Raw genomic sequence first — 25,886 nt, forward strand, 5'->3', positions numbered from 1 at the left:
TGGCATGGGGTAAAGCCTGGCAGTAGCCAGCCTGGCAGCAGCCCCCCCATATCACCTTGCCTGATGCTGGTTGTCTCACCCCCACCCAGAAGGACATCAAGTTTCTACCAGTGTGCAGTAAGCAAGAGGTACACATATGGTGACTAAGGGTAGGTCCAGATGTTGGATGTGAAGTGCACACTTCTGTTAGCAGCACGCAACAAATGTTCCTTCATATTGTCCTTGGTGGCTCTGTAAAGGGAGGGCACCACAGCCCTGCTCAGCATGGTAGGAGCAGGGGTCTTATATCAAGAGTAGGCATCTTGGAGCAGGCTGCAGAAGTTGATATCCTTGATTATGGAAAAGGGACATCTTTTTAGAGTGATCATCTCACCAATGAGGTGAGTGACCCTCTTCCCTACCCTCTGGACCCCCTCTCTTCGCACACTACTGCCATCCCCACCAAATATCTCTGTCAGAGATGCTTAGCATCCCTTCCCTACAGGAGACCTGGGGGAAGAACACCAGATGTGGTTGCTGGACAATCCCTGCTGGCCTACTGGTGGTCATATGGCAACAGTCTCTCCCCTCATGGAAATACTGCCTGGTGGTGCTTCTTCAAGTGGTTCCTGAGTCTGGTAGTTGAGAGATGAGCCAGGTCTTTCCCTTGACTGATCTGGTCCTTACACTGCTGGTGCATGGCAGGGATCCTCCATCTTCTGGAAATGATCCCAAATGGCAGAGGTGTAGGGGGACCCATGCTGCCCTGTAGCTACAGGCATCTCCTGGGCTGCCTCCTGTGAAGTACTCAGGAGACATATCATGTCCAGAGGGCCGAAAGAAATGGCCAATGGTGAAAGGTTGAGATGGCAACACCCATGGGGCATTTCTTTTATCTTTCCTGCCACCTCCAGACTCTCCTCCTACCTTTTCCTTAAAGGCCTGCCTGCTGTCCTCAGATGAAACCTGGGAAGGGTCACTGGTGGTGAGCTCTTCTCCAAATCCTCCAGCATCCTCTGGGTTCCAGAGGTGAGCTCGAGGACTGGAAGACTCATGTCTCCCAAGTCCACAACAACTGGAGGAGGAAGGGAAGCCTCAGCAGCAGACCCCTGCCCATTGCCAACTCATATCTCAGGCACCTGTGGGGACAGTGTTCCTGCAGCTGCCTCAGCAAAAAGGACCTTATGAAGCCTCTTGCTGTCACCAGCCAAGCCAGAGGCCAGGGTGGTGGAAGTCAGCTTCAGGGCTGGCCTTTGTACAGGTGGTGGGGGGAGCCATAGCCCTCCCCCTCTCCTCTTCTGTTCTGCATCATCTTTCCCCCAGGGCCCCGCTGGACTCCTCTCCATTTGTTTATTTTGTACTCACTAGTACTATTGATACTTTCAGACTAGGCCTAACTGAACTACATTACACTGATTAACACAGCACTAACACACAAAAGTTTTCCAACTCCCCAAATGTTGTTGATTTTCAGCACCTAGCCAAGTATCAGTGTTTTAAAAACAACTCATGACTACCTACTCAAAGCTTTCTAATTGTTATGGGTCTGACCTGGAGATGGAAATATATTCTCTTATTTAAAAGACTTATTTAGGCTATGTTATTGTAACTACACTAGCAAGAAGTTTAGTTCCTCTTTGAGAATCAAGCAATTCCTTTCTTGAAACCCAGACTCTAGTATAGGTCAGTCCTATGGTTACAACCACTACTTTTCTAAACCACCTAACCTGCCTTCGTTGATGCCAAGAGACCAAGAGCATGCTGAACAGCCTAGTTATTATTTTTTTTTACTGTGGGCCTATTTATCTATTTGATAATAGCACCTGATCCCTTCTTAATTGCTACACAGGCCTCTTTAGGGGAAAACTGTTGTTCCCTAAGCTGAAAATTAATTTGTGTTTTTAAACAAGGCCTCTGTCTTGCCTACATTAAAAACCTTATGAAAAATTTACCTAGCATCGACAACTCAAAACAACCCAACAGTAGCTCCCTAGAAGTCCACTAGAGGCAAAAACAATAAACAACTTCTATGCAGAACAACTTCTCTTAACACCTCTTTATTACAAGTAAAAAACAATCTTCCTTCCCCCAAGAACAGCAATTCTTAATAATATAACAATGAACAGCAAGCAACTGTTTAAATCAATAAGAAAAAAGAAGCCCCCCTACAAGAACAGCAATTATAACAATGAACAGCCAGCAACTCTATTAACCATGCAAAAATCTGACAAGAACAAGAAATCTAATAATATAAAAATGAACAGCAAGCAACTCTTTTAAACCAACAAGCAAAACTCAGTCCCCCCACACAAAAATAGCAATTCTTAATAATAACAATTAAGTGCAAACAACTAACAAGCAAAAAGCAATCTTTTCCCCAACGCAACAACAGCAAGCAATAACCAATGCCAAATAACAAGCAAAAGCTCTATCCACAACAGCAAACACAATTATTAAATAAACTTTGAAAAGAAAATTAATGAAACTTGCCCTTCATCTTCGTTCTTCTGTGCCTCCTCACATGGGACTGCGCAGGCGCAGGCCAGCCGCTGGAAGATTTTTTCATCGCTTTCCTCAGCTCCGAAGGGGCCGTTGGGTGCGCGCCTCAGCGACCGTTTCCCGCCCAAACGGTCACGTGTCCAACGGCGACCAACGGCCCCTTCCCTCAGTTCTCTTCTTGCCGCCGCTAGAAGGGAACGTCTGCTTCGCAGCTCCGTGCTTTGTAGTGATTGTTACTTCGTGATTGATATTTCGGTTTTGATACTTGGATTTCGGACTTGGCTTACTCTTCTTCTTACTGATTTGGACGGACTTTGGACTCGGTGTGTATTGATTCGGACTGTTATTTGACGACGTGTATTGCTGAACCCCTTAAACATGACCTCTTAGGCCTTATTTAAGCACTGTGCTCAGTGCCAGACAAAGATGGCCCAAACAGATGGGCATGATCTGTGCCTTTTTTGCCTTGGGGAGGGTCATATTGTCCCAACGTGTAAGATCTGCCAGAAGTTCACCCATAAGGCCAGACAGGAGAGGTCTGCGCGCTTGAAGGCATCCCTGTGGCAGAAAGTGTTGGATGGAGAGGAGACCTCCAGGCCCCTTTCGGTGGCGAGCAAAACTCCGTTGTCCTCCCCAAAGGCTGCCCTTAGCTCCTCGGCCGAACGGCATTCACGAGCAGGCTCTGTGGCTTCTGCTAAGTCGGTGTCGACATCTCGACCGGCGAGTATAGCAGCACCAAAAGCGGGTTCACAAGTGGCGATGTCTCCGAAATCGCCGAGAGAAAAGGCGTCTTCGAAGTTGGATCCGAAGAAGTTGGTTTCGGGATTGGATCCAATGGGGTCGGATCCTACCTGCCTGTCGACTCCGACGCTGGATCTGAAGGCCACTGCAGCACCGAGACCACACTCTGCTGGCAAGAAGTCCTCCACCAAAAGGGCGTCGGATCTGAGAGCCTGCTCGGAACCGCCGTCGAAGAAGCTGAAGAAGTCCAAACATCGACACTCTCGGTCCCCATGGCGCAGGTCTGCTGATGAGGTAGTGCTAGTTTCTCCACGCACGCCTTCCCCTCATTTGAACTCGCCAGACCGTTCTGCTCCGGAGGACGTACCGGATCCGGGTGCGTATCTTGTGGTCTTGAGTGCTCCGTCGCCGGAACCGAGCCCAGCTGCCCCTCGTCGGATCCGATGCACACCCAGGGAGCGCTCCTCCGCGTCTCCAGCTTCCTCCACTCGGAGTCGACGCCCTGTCTCCGATGTGGAAAGCGTCGGTTCCGAGCATTCCTTGGCTTCCCGGCACCAGCAGGCCTCCTATATTCCACCTCCTTACCACTGTCAATGGAGTGGGGCTCCTGCGGGGTATGACTCCTCGGATCCGAGGCCATCAACATCCAGGCAGCGTGAGTGGCTACCTCCACTGTTTCCAGCTGATGAGGTGTTGGTTCCTGCTTCTGATGAGGAGGAGGCTACTGTTGGCTACGAGTGTGGCTCTGAGTCCTTGTCGGAACCGTCTCCAGATGACAATGTGGCTCCCAGTACGAGTTCCCCTTATGAGGACCTCCGTATCTACGCAGACTAGATGGCCCGTATGGCAAAGGCGTTGGAGATCGATATTTCTTCAGCCACGCCTAAGACGAAGGACAAGCTCCTGTCTGTCTATCCTGTCCAGCTATGGTGGGTTTCCCCATGTTGGAGGGCGTAGAGGAGATAGTGGAGAAGGTGTGGAAGGTGCCTTCAGATCTGCCAGCTACATCAAAGCGGATTGAGCAGATGTACAAAATCAAGCAAGGCACATGGCAATCACTTGTCAAGCATCCTCCACCTTCATCCCTGATTGCTGAGGAGATCCAGCACCGTCGGTCAGGTTCCTCTTCCGTCCCGCCAGACAAGGAGGGGAAGAAGATGGACGCCCTGGGCAGATGCCAATACTCCATCTCGGCCCTGGCCCTCCGTATAGCCAACTACCAAACCATCATGGCTGGCTATCAGCTCTACCTGTGGGAGAAGCTGACGCCTTATGTTGCTGACTTGCCTGCAGATAAGAAGGCGGTGGTGTCCCTGCTGCAGAACGAAGCCATTCGCCTTTCAAAGCAGCAGATGAATGTGGGGAGCCATGCAGCTGATACTGCTGCCCATGGTATGTCATCAGCGGTGATCCTGAGACGGCACTCTTGGCTCCGGTCAACAGCTCTCTCACAAGAGGTGAAGACCAAAATTGAGAATCTGCCATTTGAAGGGGATTCTCTGTTTTCCAGCACCACTGATGAGGCGCTAAAAAAGAAGAAAGAGGATAGGCAGACGGCTCGGTCGTTGGGAGTGACCTCGGCAGACAGGTCTGCTTTCAAGCCACGGTACCCCACGAGATACAACCCGTACCAGTACCATGGGAGATACCAACAATGTCCCTACTTCTAGCAGTACCCTGCTTGTCAGCGCCATTACACTCCCGCGCAGCAACCCAGGAGGCGTAGGCCTTTCAAGCCCCGTCCATCTCAGCCTCCTGCTCAGCAAAAAGATCCGCAAGGAGCAGGGAGGCAATTCTGACAGGATGAACCAGTCACAGCCCTGACTTTTTCGGACAGGCTGAAGCCTTTCCTATTTGAATGGGAGTCAATAACATCTGACTCATGGGTCTTAACAATTGTGAACAATGGATACGGGCTGGAATTCACTGAACTGCCTAGGTGTATCTCACCGTTAAGGGCTGTGAATAATACCATGGCTGAGCTAGAGGATGAGATCATATCTCTCTTGGCCAAGGGTGCTGTGGAGGAGGTGGCATGCGAGGAGTCTGAGAAAGGCTTCTTTTCTCATTTCTTTCTAGTCCCCAAAAAGGATGGGGGTTTACGTCCCATTCTAGATTTAAGGGGTCTTAATGCCTTTCTGAAAGTGACGAAGTTTAAGATGGTCACACTGTCTGCTGTAATTTCCTTGCTAAAGAAAGGGAATTGGTTTGCTGTCCTTGATTTGAAGGACGCCTATTTCCATGTTGGAATACTAGAGGAGCACAGAAAATTTCTGGGCTTCGTTTACAAACGAAGGGTGTTCCGTTATAGGGTGCTTCCCTTCGGCCTATCCACGGCGCCACGGGTATTTACCAAGTGTGTGGCTCCTGTGGTGTCCTTCCTTCAAGAGAAAGGCTGTACCATCTTTCCTTACCTCGATGATTGGCTCATCATGGCAGACTCTGAGGCTGGGCTTGTGCACGCTGTAGAGTTAGTGCTGAGCACATGCAAACGTTTGGGTCTGCTGGTAAATTTGGATAAGTCAAAGCTGGTACCCAGCCGTAAGGTCTCCTACATTGGTGCAGTATTAGACTCCGTTGAGGGTAAAGCACTGCTTCCGCAGGAAAGAGCTAAGTCTCTTAAGGGATTGGTTTCCATGTTCAAGAGAAATCGTTTCCAATTTGTGCGCATGATACAATGCTTACTGGGTCACATGGCAGCTTCTACCTCAGTAGTAACCTTTGCGAGACTGCGTATGCGTCCGCTTCAAAATTGGTTTGTGCAGAGGTACGATGCTTTACGCCACCCTCCGTCTCTCAAGTTATCCATACCTAGGGTCATTCTGTCCTCCCTTGACTGGTGGCTGTCAGATGACAACTTGTTTAAGGGGACCCTGTTTGGTTACCAGCATCCTGAGGTTACAGTGACCACTGATGCATCCCTGCAGGGTTGGGGTGCCTATTGTGGTGCTGTGTGTATACAGGATGTATGGTCGGAAAGGGAAAGAAACCTGCATATTAATGTTCTTGAACTAAGAGCTATTCGTTTTGCACTTGTGTCCCTTGCAGCACTTCTACAAAACCATCAGGTGTTGGTGCAGACGGACAACACGACTGCCATGTATTACCTAAACCAGCAAGGGGGCACAGCATCTATGATTCTCTGCAGGGAGGCCACGCTCATTTGGCAATGGGCGATCCTGAATGGTGTGATGCTTCGGGCTATTCACGTAGCAGGATCAGACAATGCTCGGGCAGATGCCCTGAGCAGGGTGCACATGTTGGACCACGAGTGGGAACTAAACGTAAAGTACATTGGGCCGATCTTTCAGATGTGGGGCCAACTGAGCATAGATGTGTTTGCAACGTCAGCAAACACCAAGGCCCAGATATTTTGCTCAAGGGCGGGGAGCGACCCCCTCTCTATTGGGGATGCCTTCCAATTTACGTGGACTCACAGGTTGCACTATATGTTTCCACCATTCCCGCTAATACCAAGGGTGTTGTGCAAAATAGAGAACGACAATGCAGATTGCATTCTGGTAGCACCCTTCTGGCCGAGACAAGTGTAACTTATTCCGAGCAAGTGGAGAAAGTCATGCTAAATGCAAGGAAACTCTCCATTAGACGGGCTTACAAAGCTAAGTGGCTTAGGTTTGAGACTTGGGCAGTTTCAAAGAATCTGGTGCCTGTTAGTAGCCCCTTAGGGTTCGTCTTCGACTATTTATGTCATTTGAAGGACCAAGGGCTTAGGGTTACCTCCCTAAAGGTACACCTTGCGGCTATTTCCACATTTCACGAGCAGGTTGACGGTTGTACGGTGTTCTCACACCATAAATCTCGTCAGTTTTTAAAGGGGATGTTTAATCTTTACCCGCCTGTGTCACCACCAGTGCCTCAATGGTCTCTCTCCCTAGTACTATCTAGGTTGTTGCTGCTTCCCTTCGAACCGTTAGCTACATGCCCTTTGGACTTACTGTCTTACAAAGTAGTGTTTCTGGTGGCTGTAACATCTGCTAGAAGGGTTAGCGAGTTAGCAGCAGTCAAGGCTGACCCCCCATTTCTTCTTTTCCATAAGAATAGGGTGGTCCTGCGGCCATGCCTAAGGTTTCTGCCCAAGGTGGTATCCAGCTTCCACCTGTCGCAGGAGATCACGTTACCTGTGTTCTTTCCGAATGCATCTTCTAAAGGGGAAAAGGCCCTTCATACTTTAGATTTGAGGAGGGCCTTAGCCTTTTATTTGGACAGGACAAAAGACTTCTGTAGCAGTCCCCATCTTTTTGTCTGCTTTGGAAGTAAGGACAAGGGTCATAAGGCATCGTCCCAAACAGTGTCCCGATGGATAGTGTCGGCCATTTCTAAAGCCTATGCTCTGGCTGGGGTGGATTGTCCACTGGGGGTCAGTGCCCACTCCACATGCTCTCAGGCAGCTTCCTCAGCGCTTGTCAAGGGTGTGCTGCTTGTCAACATCTGCAAAGCAGCTACGTGGTCGTCTGCGGACACATTTGTAAAACATTATGCTATGGATGTTAATGCAGAGCAAGATGTTGCTGTGGCCAAGGCTGTCCTTCACTCCTTGTTTGCATGACAGTACACTTGAATGCTTTGCTCCAATGATGGGGACTGAAATTCTGTATGTGTATATACGTATATAGTTTATTGAACAACTCTAATGTTTCTTGACCAAGTTATTTATCTTGTGCTAATATTTTTGGTACATAATAAAATTGAGTTGGATTTCACCCCACCTTCCTTATTGTGTGAAGCTTGGTACTCTCCCATGTGTGGAGGCACAGAAGAACGAAGATGAAAACAGGGTTAACATACCTGTAACTTATGTTCATCGAGTTCTTCTGTGCTGACACACATCCCTCCCTCCTGCCCCGCTGGGAACTCCTACTACAAAAAAAAATTGTTAATTAAGAATTATTACAAGGAGAATTAAATTTGTGTGTGGGATAGCGGCGGCAAGGATGAACTGAGGGAAGGGGCCGTTGGTCGCCATTGGACACGTGACCGTTTGGGTGGGAAACGGTCGCTGAGTTGCGCGCCCAACGGCCCCTTCGGAGCTGAGGAAAGTGATGAAAAAATCTTCCGGCGGCTGGCCTGCGCCTGCGCAGTCCCATGTGTGTCAGCACAGAAGAACTCGATGAACATAAGTTACAGGTATGTTAACCCTGTTTTTCCCCCACTCTTACCCTACTGCTCCCCATTTCAACACCAGGCCAACTCCTTTCCCCTTAAAACAGAAAAAAACAGCATTTTGCATCATCCTCCAGCCAGGCAGCAGCAGGTAGGCAGATTCCCAGAGCCATCAGAGGCTAAAGAGCACTCACAGCACAGTTTCCAGAAATCTCACCCAAAACGGAGTCCAAAACGGAGCCAGGCCTGCTTTTATGTTCTTGCAAGAATTTGAAAAATGGTCTCCCATCAAAGAATCTCCATTACTGGCCAAACAACTAGAGCTCTTCCACCTATTGCTTGCTCACTCACTCACCCTACATCGTGCCTCTCTCTCCCCTCTCCCCTGTTGCCTGGGGTGGGGGGAAGCCTGGGGAAAAACAAGACAGGAGAAGCCAGCCAACTTTAAAATGAACAGTGTGGTGATTCCAAGATAAGCCTGAATATTTTAGGTATATTTGGCAATCCAGTATTCAGTATATACTAATTTATCCAGATTTATCCGTTTGTGCTAAATAATACTTTACCAGTATTATTCAGTATTATTTGATAGAAAGTAATGTTCTGATATATATTTTATTCAGGAATACCAAATTGCACACCCCTTGAATTGACATGAATTTGTATTGTCCTTCAGTGGGGAGAAGTTATCATCCTCTGACATACGCATCTTACTCACTCTAGGGCAAAGCTTATGCTAATTAAGCTGATCCTTCAGAGGACCAGTGTAGGGGGGGGGGTGACCTTCCCCAGTCCATAGTCCTGCCTGTTCCAGACAAGTCTCATTTAGCCAGCTCTGTCTTGTAGGCAAAAAATATGAAAAAAATATTTCCCTGTTTATTATGCCAAAGGCAAGTAAAAAAAATCAATGGCTGCCTCAGCTGCCTTAAAACTTTTAGCCACAGTGATCAAGAGGAAGAAGGCCAAGACCCCTTCAAGGGTGGGTTCCTCACAGAAAAATGCATCCAAACCATGTCAGGCTGAGCCATTGTTGCCCCAGGCATGAGGTCATGACAATTGGCTAGGATTGCCCAGGGATCTCTGCCCCTGCATTTGTTCTCAGGCCCAGTGAGAGCTGAGGCTCTAGTTTTGCCCACTCAGATTTCAGATGCTTTGATGAGGTCTCCTAGTCCTCCCCCCAAGGTCTCAGCGGGAACAGATGTGTAGGCTTTTCCTGAGTCAGCTCCTGCTTCTTTGTTGGTTGAGGTAGCTTCCCTAGCAGAATGGTGGAAATGGCCTCATTTTTTGGTGCCTGAGCACCTTTGCCGGCAACTCAAAGCAGTATAGCTGCACCAGCTCTTTCAGGGCAGCTCCCACTGTAATGGGAATGCCATCATTTCCTCCATAAAGTGTCTTCCTGCTTTTTCTGAATGCCTTTGACTGATTGCAGCAGGGCTTCAGATATGTCCCTTGAATGCCCTTGCTACCATACCTGCCTAATACTCTCATTTCACAAGCAGCACCTGGCACCCAGGGATTTGTGCCATGGCAATTTCCCTCTCTGCCATAGGAAAAATCCAAGTGGGGAGAGCAGGACAGCAGGCACTGTAAAAGGCACTGCAACTGTCAGCTCACCTGACATTTCCAGTCTTCCTCATCACAGGGTTCCAGTTACAAGCTTTGTAAACCACCCATCCTTCAAGTTTGTCCCTTCTACCAGATTCAGGAATTTTCTACAAAACTCCCTGATGTCTCAGGCCATAACATATCTCTTGCAGATTGGAACCATAAAACCAGTGCTTCAGGATCAGCTCTTCAAATGAGTATATACTGTCCCTTTCGTGGTGCCAAAGAAATCAGGGGAGTAGAGAGCAATCTTGGATTTGAAGACTCTCAACAAGACAATAGTCAAATGCAAATTTTGAATGGAATTCCTAAGATCCGTTCTAGAAGGTCTCCATCAAGGCAACCTTTTTTTTACCTTAGTTGACCTCAGAGAAGTCTGCCTGCTTGTTCCTGAAGAGGCCTGTGTAGGCATTAAGAAGGGATCAGGTATTACTCTCAAATAGACAAATAGGCCCACAGTGAAGGGAAAAAAAACTAGGCTGTTCACCATGCATCTCTATTTCTCTAAATATCAGGGCCCATGGCGGAGGGTGGCCATCCACCTGATGACAACCTAGACTTGGGAGGGCAACGTGTCTTCCCTCCCCACTGGTGGGAAGCTGGTTGGAGAAACTGCCTGCCTCAACCCCCATAAGTCTGGCGGAACATCATTGTCGTACAAGCCCAGCAGAACACCAATAGGTCCCTCTGGGTTCAGGTCTCCAAAGACAGAGTGTTCCACCAGGTGGGTGCCAGGGCCTAGAAAGCCCTGGCCCTGGTTGAGGCAAGGCAAATCTCCTTGGGGCCAGGGATCACCAATAACTGTTTTTTCTGCTGACGGGAGCATTCTCTAGGGAACAAAGGGTGAGAGACAGTCTCACAGGTATGTTGGTCCCAGTCCATTAAGGGCATTAAAGGTTAATAACAAAACCTTGAGCAGTTGTAGCTTCCAGAGCAAGTCCAAGTGTAGCCCAGCGTAGAGTGAGTTACAGTAATCCAGCCTGGCGATGACCATTGCATGGATCACTGTAGCTAGGTCGCAGCACTCCAGATAGGGAGCAAGTTGCCTGACATGACAAAGATAGAAAAACATAGACCTGGTAACTGCCATGCCCTGGGACTCCATTGATAGACATCCAGGACCATGCCCAAACTCTACAGTGTCAGCACCAGTACAAGCGGCACCCCTTCAAGTGCTGACAGCTGAATCCTCAAACCCAACTGTCCACAGCCCAGGTGCAAGACCTCCAACTTCATGGGGTTCAACTTCAATTGACTCTGTTTCAACCATCCAGTCACAGCCTCCAAAGCCCTGGTCAGATTATCTGGGGCGGAGTCCGGCTGGCCACCCTTTGTTTGTTTGTATATTATCCTGCCCTCTGCACAAATGGGCTCAGGGTGGCTCACATCATCAATAAAATACAATAAGTTAATCATCAACTATAAAAACACACTTAAAACTGTCACTAAAATACTCCAAACGCCATTATATATAGGCTACTTTAGATACTGATCAAAAACCTGCATAGGTGATAGCATATGACGCATGGCCGAGGGCAGTCATAGAAGAGGTGGTGATCTTAGATGGAATAAGGGGGGACACCTGCTGGTCCTCAGCCAAAGGCTTGGTGGAAGATCTCCATTTTACAGGCCCTGCGGAACTATAATAGCTCCCACAGGATCCGGATCTCCAGTGGGAGGACGTTCCACCAGGCTGGGGCCAGGGTAGAAAAAGCCCTGGCCCTGGTGGAGGCCAGATGGATGTCCTTCGGGCTGGGTACCACCAGAAGCTGTTTGTCCACAGAGTGGAGTGCCCTGCAAGGGACATAATGGGAGAGGCGGTCCCGTAGGTATGCTGGTCCCAGTCCGTGGAGGGCTTTAAACACCAAAGTTAACACCTTGAACCAGATCCGGAACTCCACTGGAAACCAATGCAGCTGGCACAGCACAGGATGGATATGTGCTTGAGAAGGTGTTCCTGTAAGAATGTGTGCTGCTGTGTTCTGGACCAATTGTAGCTTTCGGGTCAGGCCCAAGGGCAGTCCAGCGTAGAGTGATTTGCGGTAAACTAGCCTGGACATGACTGTTGCATGGATTACTGTGGCCAGGTCTTGGGATGAGAGATAGGGTGATAAACAACAAAAAGAAAGGAAGTATTCCAAGGAGTGACTCAGTACAATTATATTATCTGTACCGCACTACTATTAAATCAATATATCTACATTGAGTTTTCAATTATCTACAGCAAATCAATAATTGATTTGCTGTAGATAATTGAAAACTCAATGTAGATATATTGATTTAATAGTAGTGCGGTACAGATAATATAATTGTACTGAGTCACTCCTTGGCATACTTCCTTTCTTCTTGTTGTTTATCAGTGCTTTTGAGGAAGTATATTCTCCCTTTTCACCGTTCCCCCACGATGAGAGATAGGGTGCCAGTTGCCTGGCCTGTCGGAGATGAAAAAAGGCAGACTTGGCAACAGTTGTGACCTGGGCCTCCATTGAAAATGTAGCATCCAAAGTCACACCCAGGCTTCTCACCGTCAATGAAGGCTTTAATTTACCCTGTCGAGGGTTGGGAGCTTGGGTCCCCAACCCCATTGCTCCACGACGCAGACACAGAACTTCCATCTTCAGGGAATTCAATTTCAGGTGACTCTGATATAGCCATATCTTCATGGCCTCAAGACCCTTGGCCAAGGAATCTGGAGCACAGTCAGTCTGGTCATCCATCAACAGATACATCTGGGTGTCATCCGCATACTGGTGACAACCCAGCCCCAAATTGCAGACTATCTGGGTGAGGGGGCGCATATAGATGTTAAATAGCATCAGGGAAAGAATTGCCCCCTGAGGGATGCCACATACCCAACAATGGCGGGTGGACATCTGTTCCCCAAGTGCCACCCTCTGTCCCCAACTGCAGAGGAAGGAGCTCAGCCATTGCAGGGTTTTCCCACAAATCCCCACGTCAGCAAGGCAGTGGGTCAAGAGATCGTGATTGACCATGTTGAATGCTGTTGTAAGATCTAGAAGTACCAGCAGTGCCGGCCCGCCCTGATCCAGTGTCTCCGCAGATCATCTGTGAAAGCGACCAGAGCTGTCTCTGTACCATGGCCAGGCCTGAAGCCGGACTGGAATGGGTCCAAGATAGAGGCATCATCCAGGTATAACTGCAATTGTTCCGCTACCGCCCTCTCAGTTACCTTACCCAAGAATGGAAGATTCAAAACTGGGAGGTAATTGGCTGGATCAACAAGATCCAATGATGGTTTCTTTAAAAAAGGCCGCACCACTGCCTCCTTCAATGAGTCTGCGAAAACCCCAGAACTCACGGAAAGATTAATGATGTCAGTTAACAGGACCCGAATCCCAGCATCGCCAGTTTTGACCAGCCATGATGGGCATAGGTCCAATGGACATGTAGTAGATTTCACAGCACACAGGACTCTGTCTAGTTCATCCCGGGAGAGTGGCCTGAACTGATCTAATATCAACCCTGAAGACAGCCAAGTGCCTCCAGTTCACATACTGCATCAACCATGGTGGACAGGTCCCAGCAGAGTGACAAGATCTTATCTGCAAAATAGTCTCCAAAAGCCTCACATTATCAGATAATGTTGGGTGTCATCAGCATACTGGTGACAACCCAACCCGAAACACCGCACCAGCTGGGTGAGAGGGCACATGTAGATGTTAAACAGCATCAGGGAGAGTATTGCCCCCTGTGGATGCCACAAACTAACAGGTGGCATGATGATAGCTGCTCCCCAAGTGCCACCCTCAGTCCCTGACAGTGGAGAAAGGAGATCAGCTACTGTATGGCTTCTCCGTACCCCCACAGTGGGTCAGAAGATTGTAATTGACTGTGTCAAATGCTGCTGTAAGATCCAGTAATACTAGCAGTGCTGACCTGCCTTGATCCAGGTGCCTGTGGTGATTGTCTATGAGGCAACCAATGCTGTCTGCATCCCATGACTGGATTGGAAACTGGACTGGAATGAGTCCAGGGTGATGGAATCCTTCAGGAATGCCTGCAGTTGTTCTGCCATTGCCTGCTCAATCGCCTTATCTAGAAACAGGAGGTTCAAAACTGGGTGATATTTGGTGGGGGCAGTGGGGTCCAAAGATGGATTCTTCAGGAGAGGCTGCACCATCGCTTCTTTCAGTGCTCCAGGAAAATCTCCAGAGCTGAAGGAGAGATTAACAATGGCATCCAAAGGAGCCTGAAGTCCATCAGCGCTGGCCTTCACCAGCCATGATGGACAGGGTCCAAGGGGCAGGTGGTGGGCCTCACCACCTGCAGGATCATGTCAACCTTGTCCTGGGAGAATAGACTGAATTGATCTATCACACAACCAGAAGATGGCCAAGGGACCTCCAGCTCCATCAATGTATTGACTGTGGCCATCAGGTCACGGTGGAGAGATAAGATGTTACCCACAAAGTGGCTCCCCAAAGCCTTGCAGCTAATACTTGAATTCAAAATTTGGGTGGTCTCTCTGCGAGACGGGGACTGAACTACTTTAAACAATTGTGCTGGGTATGAGTTTGCGGATGCAATGAAAGTGGCTAAGAATTCCTTCTTAACCCCTTTTACTGCCATCTCATAGGTTTTCATAAATGTTCTATAAGATGTTCTTGCCCCTTTTCTTCAATCCTGCCTCCACGCTCGCTCAAGCCATCTCAGCTCCCATTTCATCTGTCACAGCTCCTCAATATACCAAGGAGCTAACGGCTTGGGAATTAAGAGTACATTGGGGAGTGATTTTGTCGATGACTTCAGAGAGACAGCCATGCTAGTCCTTCACCAGCACATCCAATGAAACACCAGGGGGCATTGGATCCCGTAGAACATTCTGAAAACCAGTTGGATCCATCAGTCTCTGTGGGCAATCAAAAATCTGTCCACCACCTACCTGGAAGGAGGGAGGGGCTGGTGTGCCTAGGCGAGCCTTCAGGACGAAGTGCTCTGACTGCAACACTGCTTCAGTCAGATCCACAGAAATCTCCATCCCGAAGATCAAATCTAACATGTGGCTTGCTTGATGGGCTGCATCAGGTTCTCTGTCCAAACACACTGAAGAGGCAGTTACCAGCACTGTTGTCTATTCTTAAATTGAACGGTGACAAAATTCTCTCTTCCAACAGGTTCTTCAGATAGTTTATGCATGGAACAACTCTTTTATCTCCTGTTTGCCACAGGTTTCCTACTTGGAGCTTGAACAAGGTACTGAAGGCCTTGACTTAACTTCCATTCAAGCTGATAAGGAAAATAGAACTAAAGTTACTTTCTTGGAAAGTAGCCATCCTTGCAGCAATTACTTCAGCTTGAAGAATATCAGAACTGTCAGCTCTATCGGTGAGAGAAGAGGTATACCTTTCAGCAGGATGTGCTTATTTTCCAACTAGACCTGTTCTTTTTTTTAATATATATTATTTTTTATTTTATTACAACAGATGACAAGCAAAAATTCACATAAAGAAACAAGAACATAAACATGAAAAACAAACAAAAAGAATGAATGAAAAAGAGCATCGAGGGAGACATACCATTTTGAACATTTTACAAAACTTCTTTAAACTCATTGCATAATCAATAACTCTTCCGTAATATCCATATCTTTACTAAGTATGTAACTTTGACTTTACTGTGAAGATATCTGCATTTTTTCCATATTTCAGCCTATTATTTATTGCCTGCCTTACAAATCTAATTTTTGAATCTGCAAATCATTAACTCTGACTTCTCTTTTACATACAGAAAGTCCATGAAAGGTTTCCAGGTCTTTCCAAAGTTGGCTGTCGTTTTATCCCTCAGCAACTCCGTTAGTTTTGGCATTTCCGCTATCTCCAACATTTTCATTAACCAGTCATCTACTGTTGGAAGTTTATTCCAACTAGACCTGTTCTTTGTTCCCAAAAGCCAGCTCTTCTTTTCATGTTAATCAGCAAGTCTTTTTCCTCCTTTGTCTGAACCTGGTACATGAAAAAGAAAAATTGTGCCACAAGGTAGATGCCTGCAGAGCTCTGCATTGTTTTATGAAGAGGACAGCACCTCTTTTATGCTCAGATGCCTTGTTTGTGTCTCCCAGCACTCAGCTGTTGGGAAAGAGAGTTTCTAAGGCTACTGTTTCCTTGTGGATTTGACAATGTATTTTTAAGGCATACGAAGCATTGCATTTTCCTGTGACCTGGCCAGTGGCAACATCAGTAGTCTTTTCATCTAATGCCCCTGTTGATGAAATAGGCAGGGTAGCTGCCTGGTCATCTTTTTCCAACTTTGTTAAGCATTACAAGATTGACAAGGTGGCCTCGAACTTAGCTGCCTTAAGGTACAGATTACTCCAGCAGGTGGTAGATCGTTAATCCTGAGTTCCTTCCCTCCTGACATTGCTTAGCTCTTGTGCATCCAAGAGGTGGATAACATAACCCCCAAATGCACTGACAGTGAATGAAACACTGGACTTACCATGAAAGTTTCTTCTCTTCAGTGGGGGTGAAGTCATCCTTGCTTCCTGGATTGGGACTGCTCAAAATCCACTCCTTATTTAGATTTTGCTGTATATAGTGCATTTCCAGCACAATAATTTTCCAAATCTCCACTGGAGGAACTGTGGATTAATAAAATATCTAGTTTTATAGTGTTTCAGTTTTCCTTCATGGAGTTTGGCTTTGGCAGGACTGGGGAAAGTCTACTCCCATACTGGTCCTCTCAAGAATTAGCTTAATTAGTATAAACCCTGCCTGGGAACAACAGAGACACTGAAGAGAAAAAAACTTCATATTGTCCTACATTGAATTCTCTAGCATTTTTCTTGGTCATGGAACTTGAAAGGCATGCTATTTCTTCAGTGGTTCTTAAATGGGGCACTTTTTAGCAAGGAAAAGAATCTCTTCATTGCAGGCATGATGTACACTCACAGCAGCATCAAGGGAAGGAACTTCTCTCCATACTCTGAGAATGGCCTTTCTTGTTCTTGTATAGCCTTTGTATAAATGAGTAGATCATTCTGGTTACTCCTTAAATCCAGGGGAAAATTGAACTAACAAGTTTATATTGCATTTTTTCCAAAATGTCCTTTAACTTTATAAAAATATTATCGAAGTTTGCTTAAACATTTTCATTATTTTACAGGCAGTATGAAACTGTTGTCCCACTTGAAGATTCGGTTATCACTGAAGTTACAGCAACACTCCAGGAATGGGCTGTCCTCTGGAAGCAGCTATATGTGGTATGTTATTAAAAATAAGAATAACATATCATAGAAGTAGTAGTGGTATAATAGTTACATGCAACTCACTGACGTATGCGTGAGAGGGTTGTGAATGATGTGTGAATGATGACTGGGAAGCCTGAATTTAAATCAGTGGTGTGCACCAATTAATATCTGTCTCTCTCTCTTTTCATCCCCCCCCTCCCATTTTAGTGTAACTTGCCTCATTGTGTTATTGTATGGGGAAAAGTAGGATCACTCATCTTTATATACTGTTCCAAGCTTTTTGGAGGAAGGGTGCGACTTAAATGTGAATCATGTTGATGCATATAGATTATTAATAACTTTTATCAAAAAGCTGTTTTAAAGGCAGTAGTAAATGCAAAGATATCCTGAAAATCCTTATTTAAGGAAATTATTTTTCGATTAGAATTCTTTAGATATCACCTTGATATTTTGGATGCATGAATCCTTTTACATAGTTGGAAGTAAGCAATTGTAGTAGTGATTATTAATAAAATATTTAAACTGACAATATAGCAACAGGGAATATTTAAGCTTTATGGAGAGACTTCTTGTATGATTATAAACAATCTGATGATGTAAAAGCTCAATTAATCTGACTTTTTCCAGTGGTCCTAGAAGTGGGCCAGTCCATACTTTTGGGATATAGCTTGTCCTCTCCGAAGGCAGGGTCAATCAGCTGATTTTGATCCCAGAGGGGAAGGGCATGTCCCTGGAATCACCAGTCTTTCTGGCCCTGCCATCTGAGCAGGACATCTTCAGCAACACTCTGCAGAGTGCAGCGATCCTGGTGAAGAAGAAACTGCCAGAAATGAGCCGAGCATGGTGGTGCGTGCTTGTAATCCCAGTACTTAGGAAGGCTGAGAAGCTTGCACGGGAAGGGAAAGGCCTCTACTGCCCTACCTCACCCCTGTTTTGCTTGGCACGATGGCAAGTGTTGAAGCCGGAGGTCTCTAGGTTCTCCTAGGTTCCACAGCCACAACTGCAAAACTTCACCGAGGTTCCCCACCTTCCGGCTGGGAGGAACCCCCCTCAGACGGCCAGAGGGTGCTGTGTTTTAGTCCGCGGTAGCCTGTCATGGAGACCCATATTATTGGGAACTCTCTCAGGCTTGGAAGGAGCAGACTCCAGCAGCAGCAGAGGAACTGCTCCAATCCCGGCAGCCCCAACTGAACTGTGGTAAGATTGACCCAGCGGGAAATGGAGACCGTGAAAGGAAAGAGGGAGGAGAAAGGAGTAGCAAAAGTATAAAAAGAAAGTGAGAACAGATTTAGTTAAAACTATTATCATACTCTGCAGATAATAAATCCTGAAAGATAAAACTATCTTCAATCTCTCCTTTTGTTAAAAACTTCTGCTTTTTTATGACCAAAAAACAATATTTTGCTACTGTCAAGGATACAGTTTTCTTAGTATCTTCCAGCAAATATTTTAGTAGCACAGTATCTGAAGATTCCAAATGATTATCCAAAGATTTAAACTTGGAGAGTAATGGATATACTGCTGCCTCTCTTCGGAATACAATTTACAATGTAAGAGAATATGAGCAATGGTTTCAACTTTCTTCTCTGGGCATATGCAACATCTTTGATGAATAGGCCTGCGAAGAAACCTTCCCTGCAACACGTTAGAAGGGAAGGCATCAAAACATGCTCTAGAAAAGGCCCATCTGTACTTTTGGTGCATAATGTTAGAGAGATATGGGGCTGCGGCAAATCCAGACCATGATTTACTAGGTAAGAGTGCTCCATCTGTTTGGGCCTCTATGTCAACCAAGCATTGTTGAACCATAGATTTGGCTTAACTTAGACCCATTTCCAAAAGATTTTCTGGGGATAGCCCAATTGATCTCAATTTATCCTAATAGACCAATCAGGATACGGAGAGGAAGTTAAGAATAGAGGGATCAGTCCCGTAGGCTTTAGGTGGATTCTTAACCAATAACATATTACAGCTTTCCAGATATTCAATTCTACTCTTGGTATCCCTGCCGCTTGTCTTAGGACCACATTGGGCATACATTTTGGTGCAGAAAACAGTGCTCTGAGAAATTTGGATTGTACCCTCTCTAGCTCCGTATAGTTATTGTTGCTACTTAGAATTACTTGCATCCCATAAGTAAGTTGGGTCAGTACTTTAGCAGAGAAGAGCTTTAAAGCTGCTGGAACTACACCTGCACCTTCAGTTCTAAAGAATCTGAGGATAGCGTTGACGCTTCTCTCTGCTGTGTTGGTTGTAGAGGTTATATGGGCCGATGGACTGCCATTATATGCATAGGTTACCTCCAAATATTTATAAGCTTTAACTTGTTCGATGTTCTGGCCATTGATTTTCCAATTGTATTTCTTATTTGCTCTACTGAAGTGTATAATCTTCATTTTTGAAAAATTTACATTTAGTAATTCATCCTCACATTGTTTTATAAATGTCTTCAAAGCACGTTTTAACCCAATTCTAGTTTGTGAGATGAGAATGGCATCATCTGCATACATAAGTATTGGTACAGGTCTCCCTTCCACAAGGTTAGGGGCATGAACATCTATCCCTTGTAGGGTATCCTATCAGGATGTCCTTCAAGAGGCAATGTTCCAGGCCTGTGCACTCCAGAGATGCCTGTTGCCATACCATGAGGTGTTAGAACACAAGAAGTCCAAGATAGTTGAGTTGCCAGAGATCTTCAAACAGGAAAACAACCAATGGCTGTACCTCATTAAGTCTCATGATGGTATCCCACTCAGGGAACCAAAGATAATAGTGATGACCATGGACATATCTTTGGGCATGGGGACCCCACACGCAAGGAAGAATGGCATAGGGCATCTGGCTGAAGGACATGTGATCAACAGAGTAGACTTTTTGGAACTCGGAGCCATCAAACATGATATGGTGGAATCTCAGAATCTTCCCACAGGTATATGTTTATACAGAGGACAATTCTGAGGCGGACTGGCTAAGCCAGAGAGTAATAAACCAAGCAGAATGGATGCTATCCAGAGAGATTCCCCAACTGGTCTACCACAGTTTTTGGCAAGGCGCAAGAAGAAGAAACCCTCAACCCATAGGGATAGATGCTGTGAGCAGCAAGCTGCCTTCACACATCCTTCAGGTCCAAAAAGACATGGTCTTAAAAACTGAAGAATCTTTCAAGCATGGATCCCTGGCACCTCCACTGAAGGAGGGCCCATTGATGCAGGGATCAATACCACACCCTTGACCAGCTCTGACAAGCCTCACAGTGTGGAGGTCGAACACAAACAGCTAATAGGGTTGGACTAAGCAGAAGGTATAATTGGTACTATGTTCTGTGGAAGAATTCCACAGAGTCTATAAAAATTCCTACCAAGTTCCCAGAAGAGTGCATGGATAGAGACATGTCAACTTTTGGGGCTAATTAGGGAGTTACTATCTTTCCTTCAAGAGGGGTTGAAGGGACTTCCGGCTTGGAATCCATGAAGGTCTAATGCAGCTCTAAGAGCTGAGCTGTCCAGGCTGCTGTTTTGGAGGCTAGAGGGGCGAGGATTTGCCCGTAGCCAACTGTTCTCAGGCGGAGAACAGGGGTAGAACGCTCAAGAACCTGAGGGTGCATTGATCTCAGGTGAGGGGGGGTCCTACGCAACGGACTCCCTCTTGTCCCTTGAGGTCCCACCCGAAGAGAGGTTTTGCCAAGATCTCTGCAGCAGTCTTGGAGCCAATTCGGTTGGCATAAGACCCTCATACCCAAGCTTCATACAGAGACAAGGGGATTTGAAGTGAATTGAATATTGAAACAGTGATTACAACCCGAGAAAACGACTAAGAAGGTAAAGACTACTATCTCTTGAAACGGGACTGAGTACTTTAAGAAGCAAAGTATTAAAGTGATTTTAAAAACTGCCGCAGGTTGACTGTAACGAGGGGAAACTCTGGCAAGAATTTTTTTTTTAAAAGGACTATGTATAACGAAGTTAGCAGAGAAAGTTGATAATTGTTTACATACCTGTGGGAAGAAAGAGATAGTGGACTGTGGGAAAGCCTCATCATCGCGAGAACTGCTGTGTGGGGCAGAGGAACAGGAAGTACGTCAGAACGATAGAGAAGCTGGAGAGAAGCAGCCCTTTCTATGAGACAGGAAGCAGAAGAACGCCATTTTGAAGAAGGGAAGGGTCGTGGCTTCAGCGGAAGAGGAAGTAGGCCATCTTGGATTGAAAGTAGAGTTGAAATAACCATAGAGAAAAGACGCCCGACATTTTGGACTGTGTAAAGGTGTTTTTTAAGAAATAAATGTGGGACTTTTAAAAGTAAAAGGACACAAAATTAAACGCCACGGAGTTAAGGAAAAGAGCGGACTCGTGGGAGCGAGGTAAAGCCAGCCCCACGATGTCGAAAAAGGAGTGGCAAGCAGCAATTGAAAGTCTATAAAAAAGTTTCAGAAGGAAATAAAGAAGTTAAAGATATGATACAGGTGATGGCGAAGGAGTTTAAAGAGACACTCAAGAAGGAATTGGCGGAACTGACGAAAGGTACGGAAAAAATACAAAATGAACTGCAAGCCACACAGCAAAGGGTTAATGTAGTAGAAAATGCAATGGACACTTTAGCAGACACGCAGCGAACTGAGGATGAGAGGCAGAATGGTTGTAGCAGAAAGTAAACATATGGAGAAACAACTGAGATTTCGTGCTTTGCCGGAAATTGAGGGAAAATCTGCCCACGAACAGATTATAGAAGTTTTGGCTGGATACCTGGGGAAAGAGGAAGATGAAATTGCGGCTTTCCTAGATGTGGTATACAGAATAAATTCAAGATTTGCAACCCAGAGGAAATTACCAAGAGATATGATTGTGCAATTCACGACTAGAAATATAAGAGAAATGATTGTGAGTAAACAATTTCAGGATCCATTGGAGGTTGACGGCAAGGCGGTGATTATTATGAAGGAATTGCCCAGATCGGTGCTGTTGGATCGGAAAAAATATAAAGACTTGGTCCAGATCTTGAAGGACATGAAGATAAGATACAGATGGGAAATACCAGAAGGGCTGTCCTTCGAATTTGGAGGAGTTAAAAAGCGCATCAGATCTGAATTGGAGATGGAAAAGTTTATTAGGGACAATGTAAAGGACTTATATCTGTTAATATCTTGATTGCTAATATATATTATTATGCTAGTATTATTTTATGTAGGATATGTGGTTTAATTGAGGCATCCAAAGGGAAATTTATATTATAGAGTATTTTTAGTAGAGATTAAATAAGCTTAGAGAAAAGAGTATTAAAGGTGTGTATAATAGGATATATGAGATATTACGTAATTAAATAATAAGATAGACTTAGGGTTGGAAAACTGTTGGAAGTCAACAAAAAGCGGGGAGGAAAGGGAGGGGGTTAGAAAAAGATTTATAAGGGGGTAATGTATGTTTTGAATAATATTATAATCTAATCCAATAAAAAAAATTTGAAAAAAAAACAAGAGGGGTTGAAGAAAAGTCTTAATACCAGCACTCTTAGACAATAGGTAGTGACCATCCCAACAATTAGAGGTTTTAGGAAGGGACGTTCCCTTATATATCACCCACATGGCAATAGATTCTAAAAGGGGACCTCGTTGAATCTTCCAAAGGTTGGCTGTTTTTTCCCCACGTGAAATCTTAATCTGGTATTGAGAGCATTAGCCAAAAGATGCTTTGAGCCTATGACCTCATGTTCCCTAAAGGAATTGACCTTTAAAGCCATCTTTCAGATGAGACTAAAATCAGCTAGACAAGTGTCAGAATGGCACTAGCAGTAGATAGGCACTAGCAGTAGATCGAGATCCATGCCCTTTTCTTCAAGATGGTAGAGCAAGTTATGAACAGAACCAACTTTCTTCCAAAGGTGAACTCCACGTTTTCATAGGACAGAAGAGATAGTACTTCCCTCCTTGTAACCTAATCCAAAGCATGAGAAAAAAAAAGAATCTCACTATCTTGATATACATACAGATGTGAGATTCCACTTGGGCAGGACTAAATAGTTTTTCACAAGTCTGGGACACTAGTTGTGTCTTCAGGAGGTCCTCCTTCAGACAGAGAGTGTCCTTTTCTTGGCTAAGTAGGTAAAGCAGAGGGTACATAATTCTGGCATGTCAAGCCAGAGGTTTGGAGGTGCCCTTAGATGTCAGGGGGCAAAGCAACGGTATAGGTATCCTATAAATCCTTTAGTCGTTAGACACAATAGATAAGGTGGCCACATGGAAATCAGTATATTCTCTCATCAAGAAATATAGGATAGATAAGTTGTCCTCCCCAGAGACAACCTTCAGCAGGAGGGTACTACAACACACTCTCTAGGCCTGGAAGCTGGACTACCCACCCTGGGGCACACTGCTCTTGTATGTCCCAAAGGTATGGACTGCCTCCCTCCTAGGACCACTGGAGAATGGAAGATTTGTATTCACTTAACATGAAATTTCCTTTCTCGTGGTCCAGGAGTATGGCAGTCCTACCCACCCAAGTTTCTTGGGGGGTGGCTTCTAGGATTGGATGAAAGGACGATAGTCTTCCTCCCAGTGGATTCAAGGGAGGGACCTTTCTATTTATTTTTTAAAAAATTGAGGGGAGTTATTATTTTCCCTCTTGGTATCGTGATGGGGAGTCAGGGCTTGGGAACGGACTGGTGATTCCAGGGACAAGCCCCTCCCCTCCGGGATCAAAATCAGCTGACTGACCCTGCCTTTGGAGAGGAGGAGCTATATCCCAAAAGTATGGACTGCCTCACTCCTGAACTGCCGAGAAAGGAAGCTTCATGGTAAGTGAATACAAATCTTCCATTATCCTTTAAGGCAGAATCATTGATATACTGCAGTTTTATTAGAAGATCATATCTTTTCAAAGTGTCATATATCATGAAAAGAATATAGGCGTAGGTAAAAGGTTTAGTTAATGTGAGGGTCCCTAAAAAGCAGACAAAAGGGAAAAGTCTTAGAATTACTAGTGAGGACAGATGATTCACTGTATGGTCCCAGGTAATTACCAATGATATGATAGATCTGGAAACAGAATAAATTAGTATGTTAAAAATAGTTTTAAAATAAAATGGATTGGATTATGAAGATGATTACTGGAATGGCTAAACACACTTAAGCAACTAAATAAGTATTTTGAACATTCTAGTAATTGTACACATGCTGATTTGGGGTATGTGGCTTTTTTATTTTTCATACGTTTCAGACAAAATAGCATATGTACATAAAATCATCACAGTAAAATATTTTGGGTGAAATAGTCACTAGTAGGTGAGTTGATGTAAACCAAACTCATCACTGAATCTTTTACACAGGGTGTAATGGGCATAGAAATGCTTGAAAATTTGGAAATATTCTGTAAATGTTGGTCAATCAATTATTGCTGCATCATATATCTAACTGGTCTCAGAGTGCTGATCAAAAATTTCACACAGAAGGGTTTCTGCAAACCTAAGAGAACTTCCAGGATTGCAGAAAAACTCAACAGTAAAACAATGGATTTTTTAAAATCCCAAAATAGGGAGGCTCAAGTGAGACCTCAAAATCCAAGAAATGCCAAATGAAATCTCTTGTCACACAATCTCTATGGCAATCTGGCTGTAGACAACTTGGAGGAGAAAGCATGCAGCAGGCACTTTCTCTGATGGTCTTGGGCGTTGTATGAAGGAAATACGATGAAGTGTGTCTAGCTGAAGCTGAGCAGGTCTGGATCTAGTCAGTGCAATGGTGTTCGGAAGGGCTGGCCATTTGACTGGTCAAAAAGATTTGGTTAATATTTTAAAGAATCAAACTATAATAACAAAATAAAAAGATACTTTTAACAGGTTTGATACTTAATCTAATTATAGAAATATTGGTTAACTATTATTGTGTAATAAAACTAACTTAAAATTGTTGTAACTTTTAACAATGTTAGGGAATGTTTCTATAAATGTGAATAATTCACTAAACATTCCTTTCTTTGATATTGATTTTAATCTGGAACACCAGGGTCCAGTTTACAGTTTCAAAAGGGAAAAAAAAATTATAACAGACATAGCAAAATAAGAGTAACTCTTAAAAAACTCTTAAAAACAAAATATGACTCCTGCAGTTAGCAGTAGTTAGCAGCTGGCCAGTTAAGTGTTGTTATGTTGCTATGTTTGTCTCTGACACCTGTAGGGCTAGAAGGAAAGCATCTCTCAATCTTACCTATACTAACAAATACCAGTATAATGAAATAAAAAACAAACACTTTCATCTACACAGTGTCATTCTTGGCTGCAGAATGTGTGTATGTGTTATGTGCCGTCAAGTCGCCTCTGACCTATGGCAATTCTATGAATGAGAGACCTCTAAAATGTCTTATCATTAACAGAATTGCTCAGATCCTGCAAACTGGAGGACGTGGCTTCTTTTATTGAGAGAAGCCATCTAATTTTGTGTCTTTTTTCCTATGGCCTTCCACTTTTCCTAGCATTATTGACTTTTCCAGAGAATCTTGTCTTCTCATGATGTGACCAAAGTAAGATAGCTTCAGTTTTGTCATTTTAGCTTCTAGGGAGAATTCAGGCTTAATTTGATCTAGTACCCACTTATTTGTCTTTTTGGCTGTCCATGGTATCTGTAAAACTCTCCTCCAGCACTACATTTCAAATGAATCAGTTTTCTTCCTGTTAGCTTTTTTCACCATCCAACTTTCACATCTGTATATAGTAATGGGGAGTACCATATCAGGGCTTGCCACAGCCGCCG

At 45.1% G+C, this 25,886-nt stretch overlaps 1 protein-coding gene across 1 annotated transcript in view; it reads left to right on the plus strand.

Moving 5' to 3' along the window:
• The window catches only part of DOCK3 (dedicator of cytokinesis 3), a 566,279-nt gene that overhangs the window by 133,199 nt on the left and 407,194 nt on the right, over window positions 1–25,886 (plus strand). Inside the window, exon 6 of the mRNA XM_054976377.1 lies at window positions 17,068–17,164. Within this exon, the coding sequence (XP_054832352.1) occupies window positions 17,068–17,164 (97 nt within the window). The remainder of the gene's footprint in view (window positions 1–17,067; window positions 17,165–25,886) is intronic.

The sequence above is a fragment of the Eublepharis macularius genome, chromosome 4, assembly GCF_028583425.1.
Source record: "Eublepharis macularius isolate TG4126 chromosome 4, MPM_Emac_v1.0, whole genome shotgun sequence".
Classification (NCBI taxonomy): Eukaryota; Metazoa; Chordata; class Lepidosauria; order Squamata; family Eublepharidae; genus Eublepharis; species Eublepharis macularius.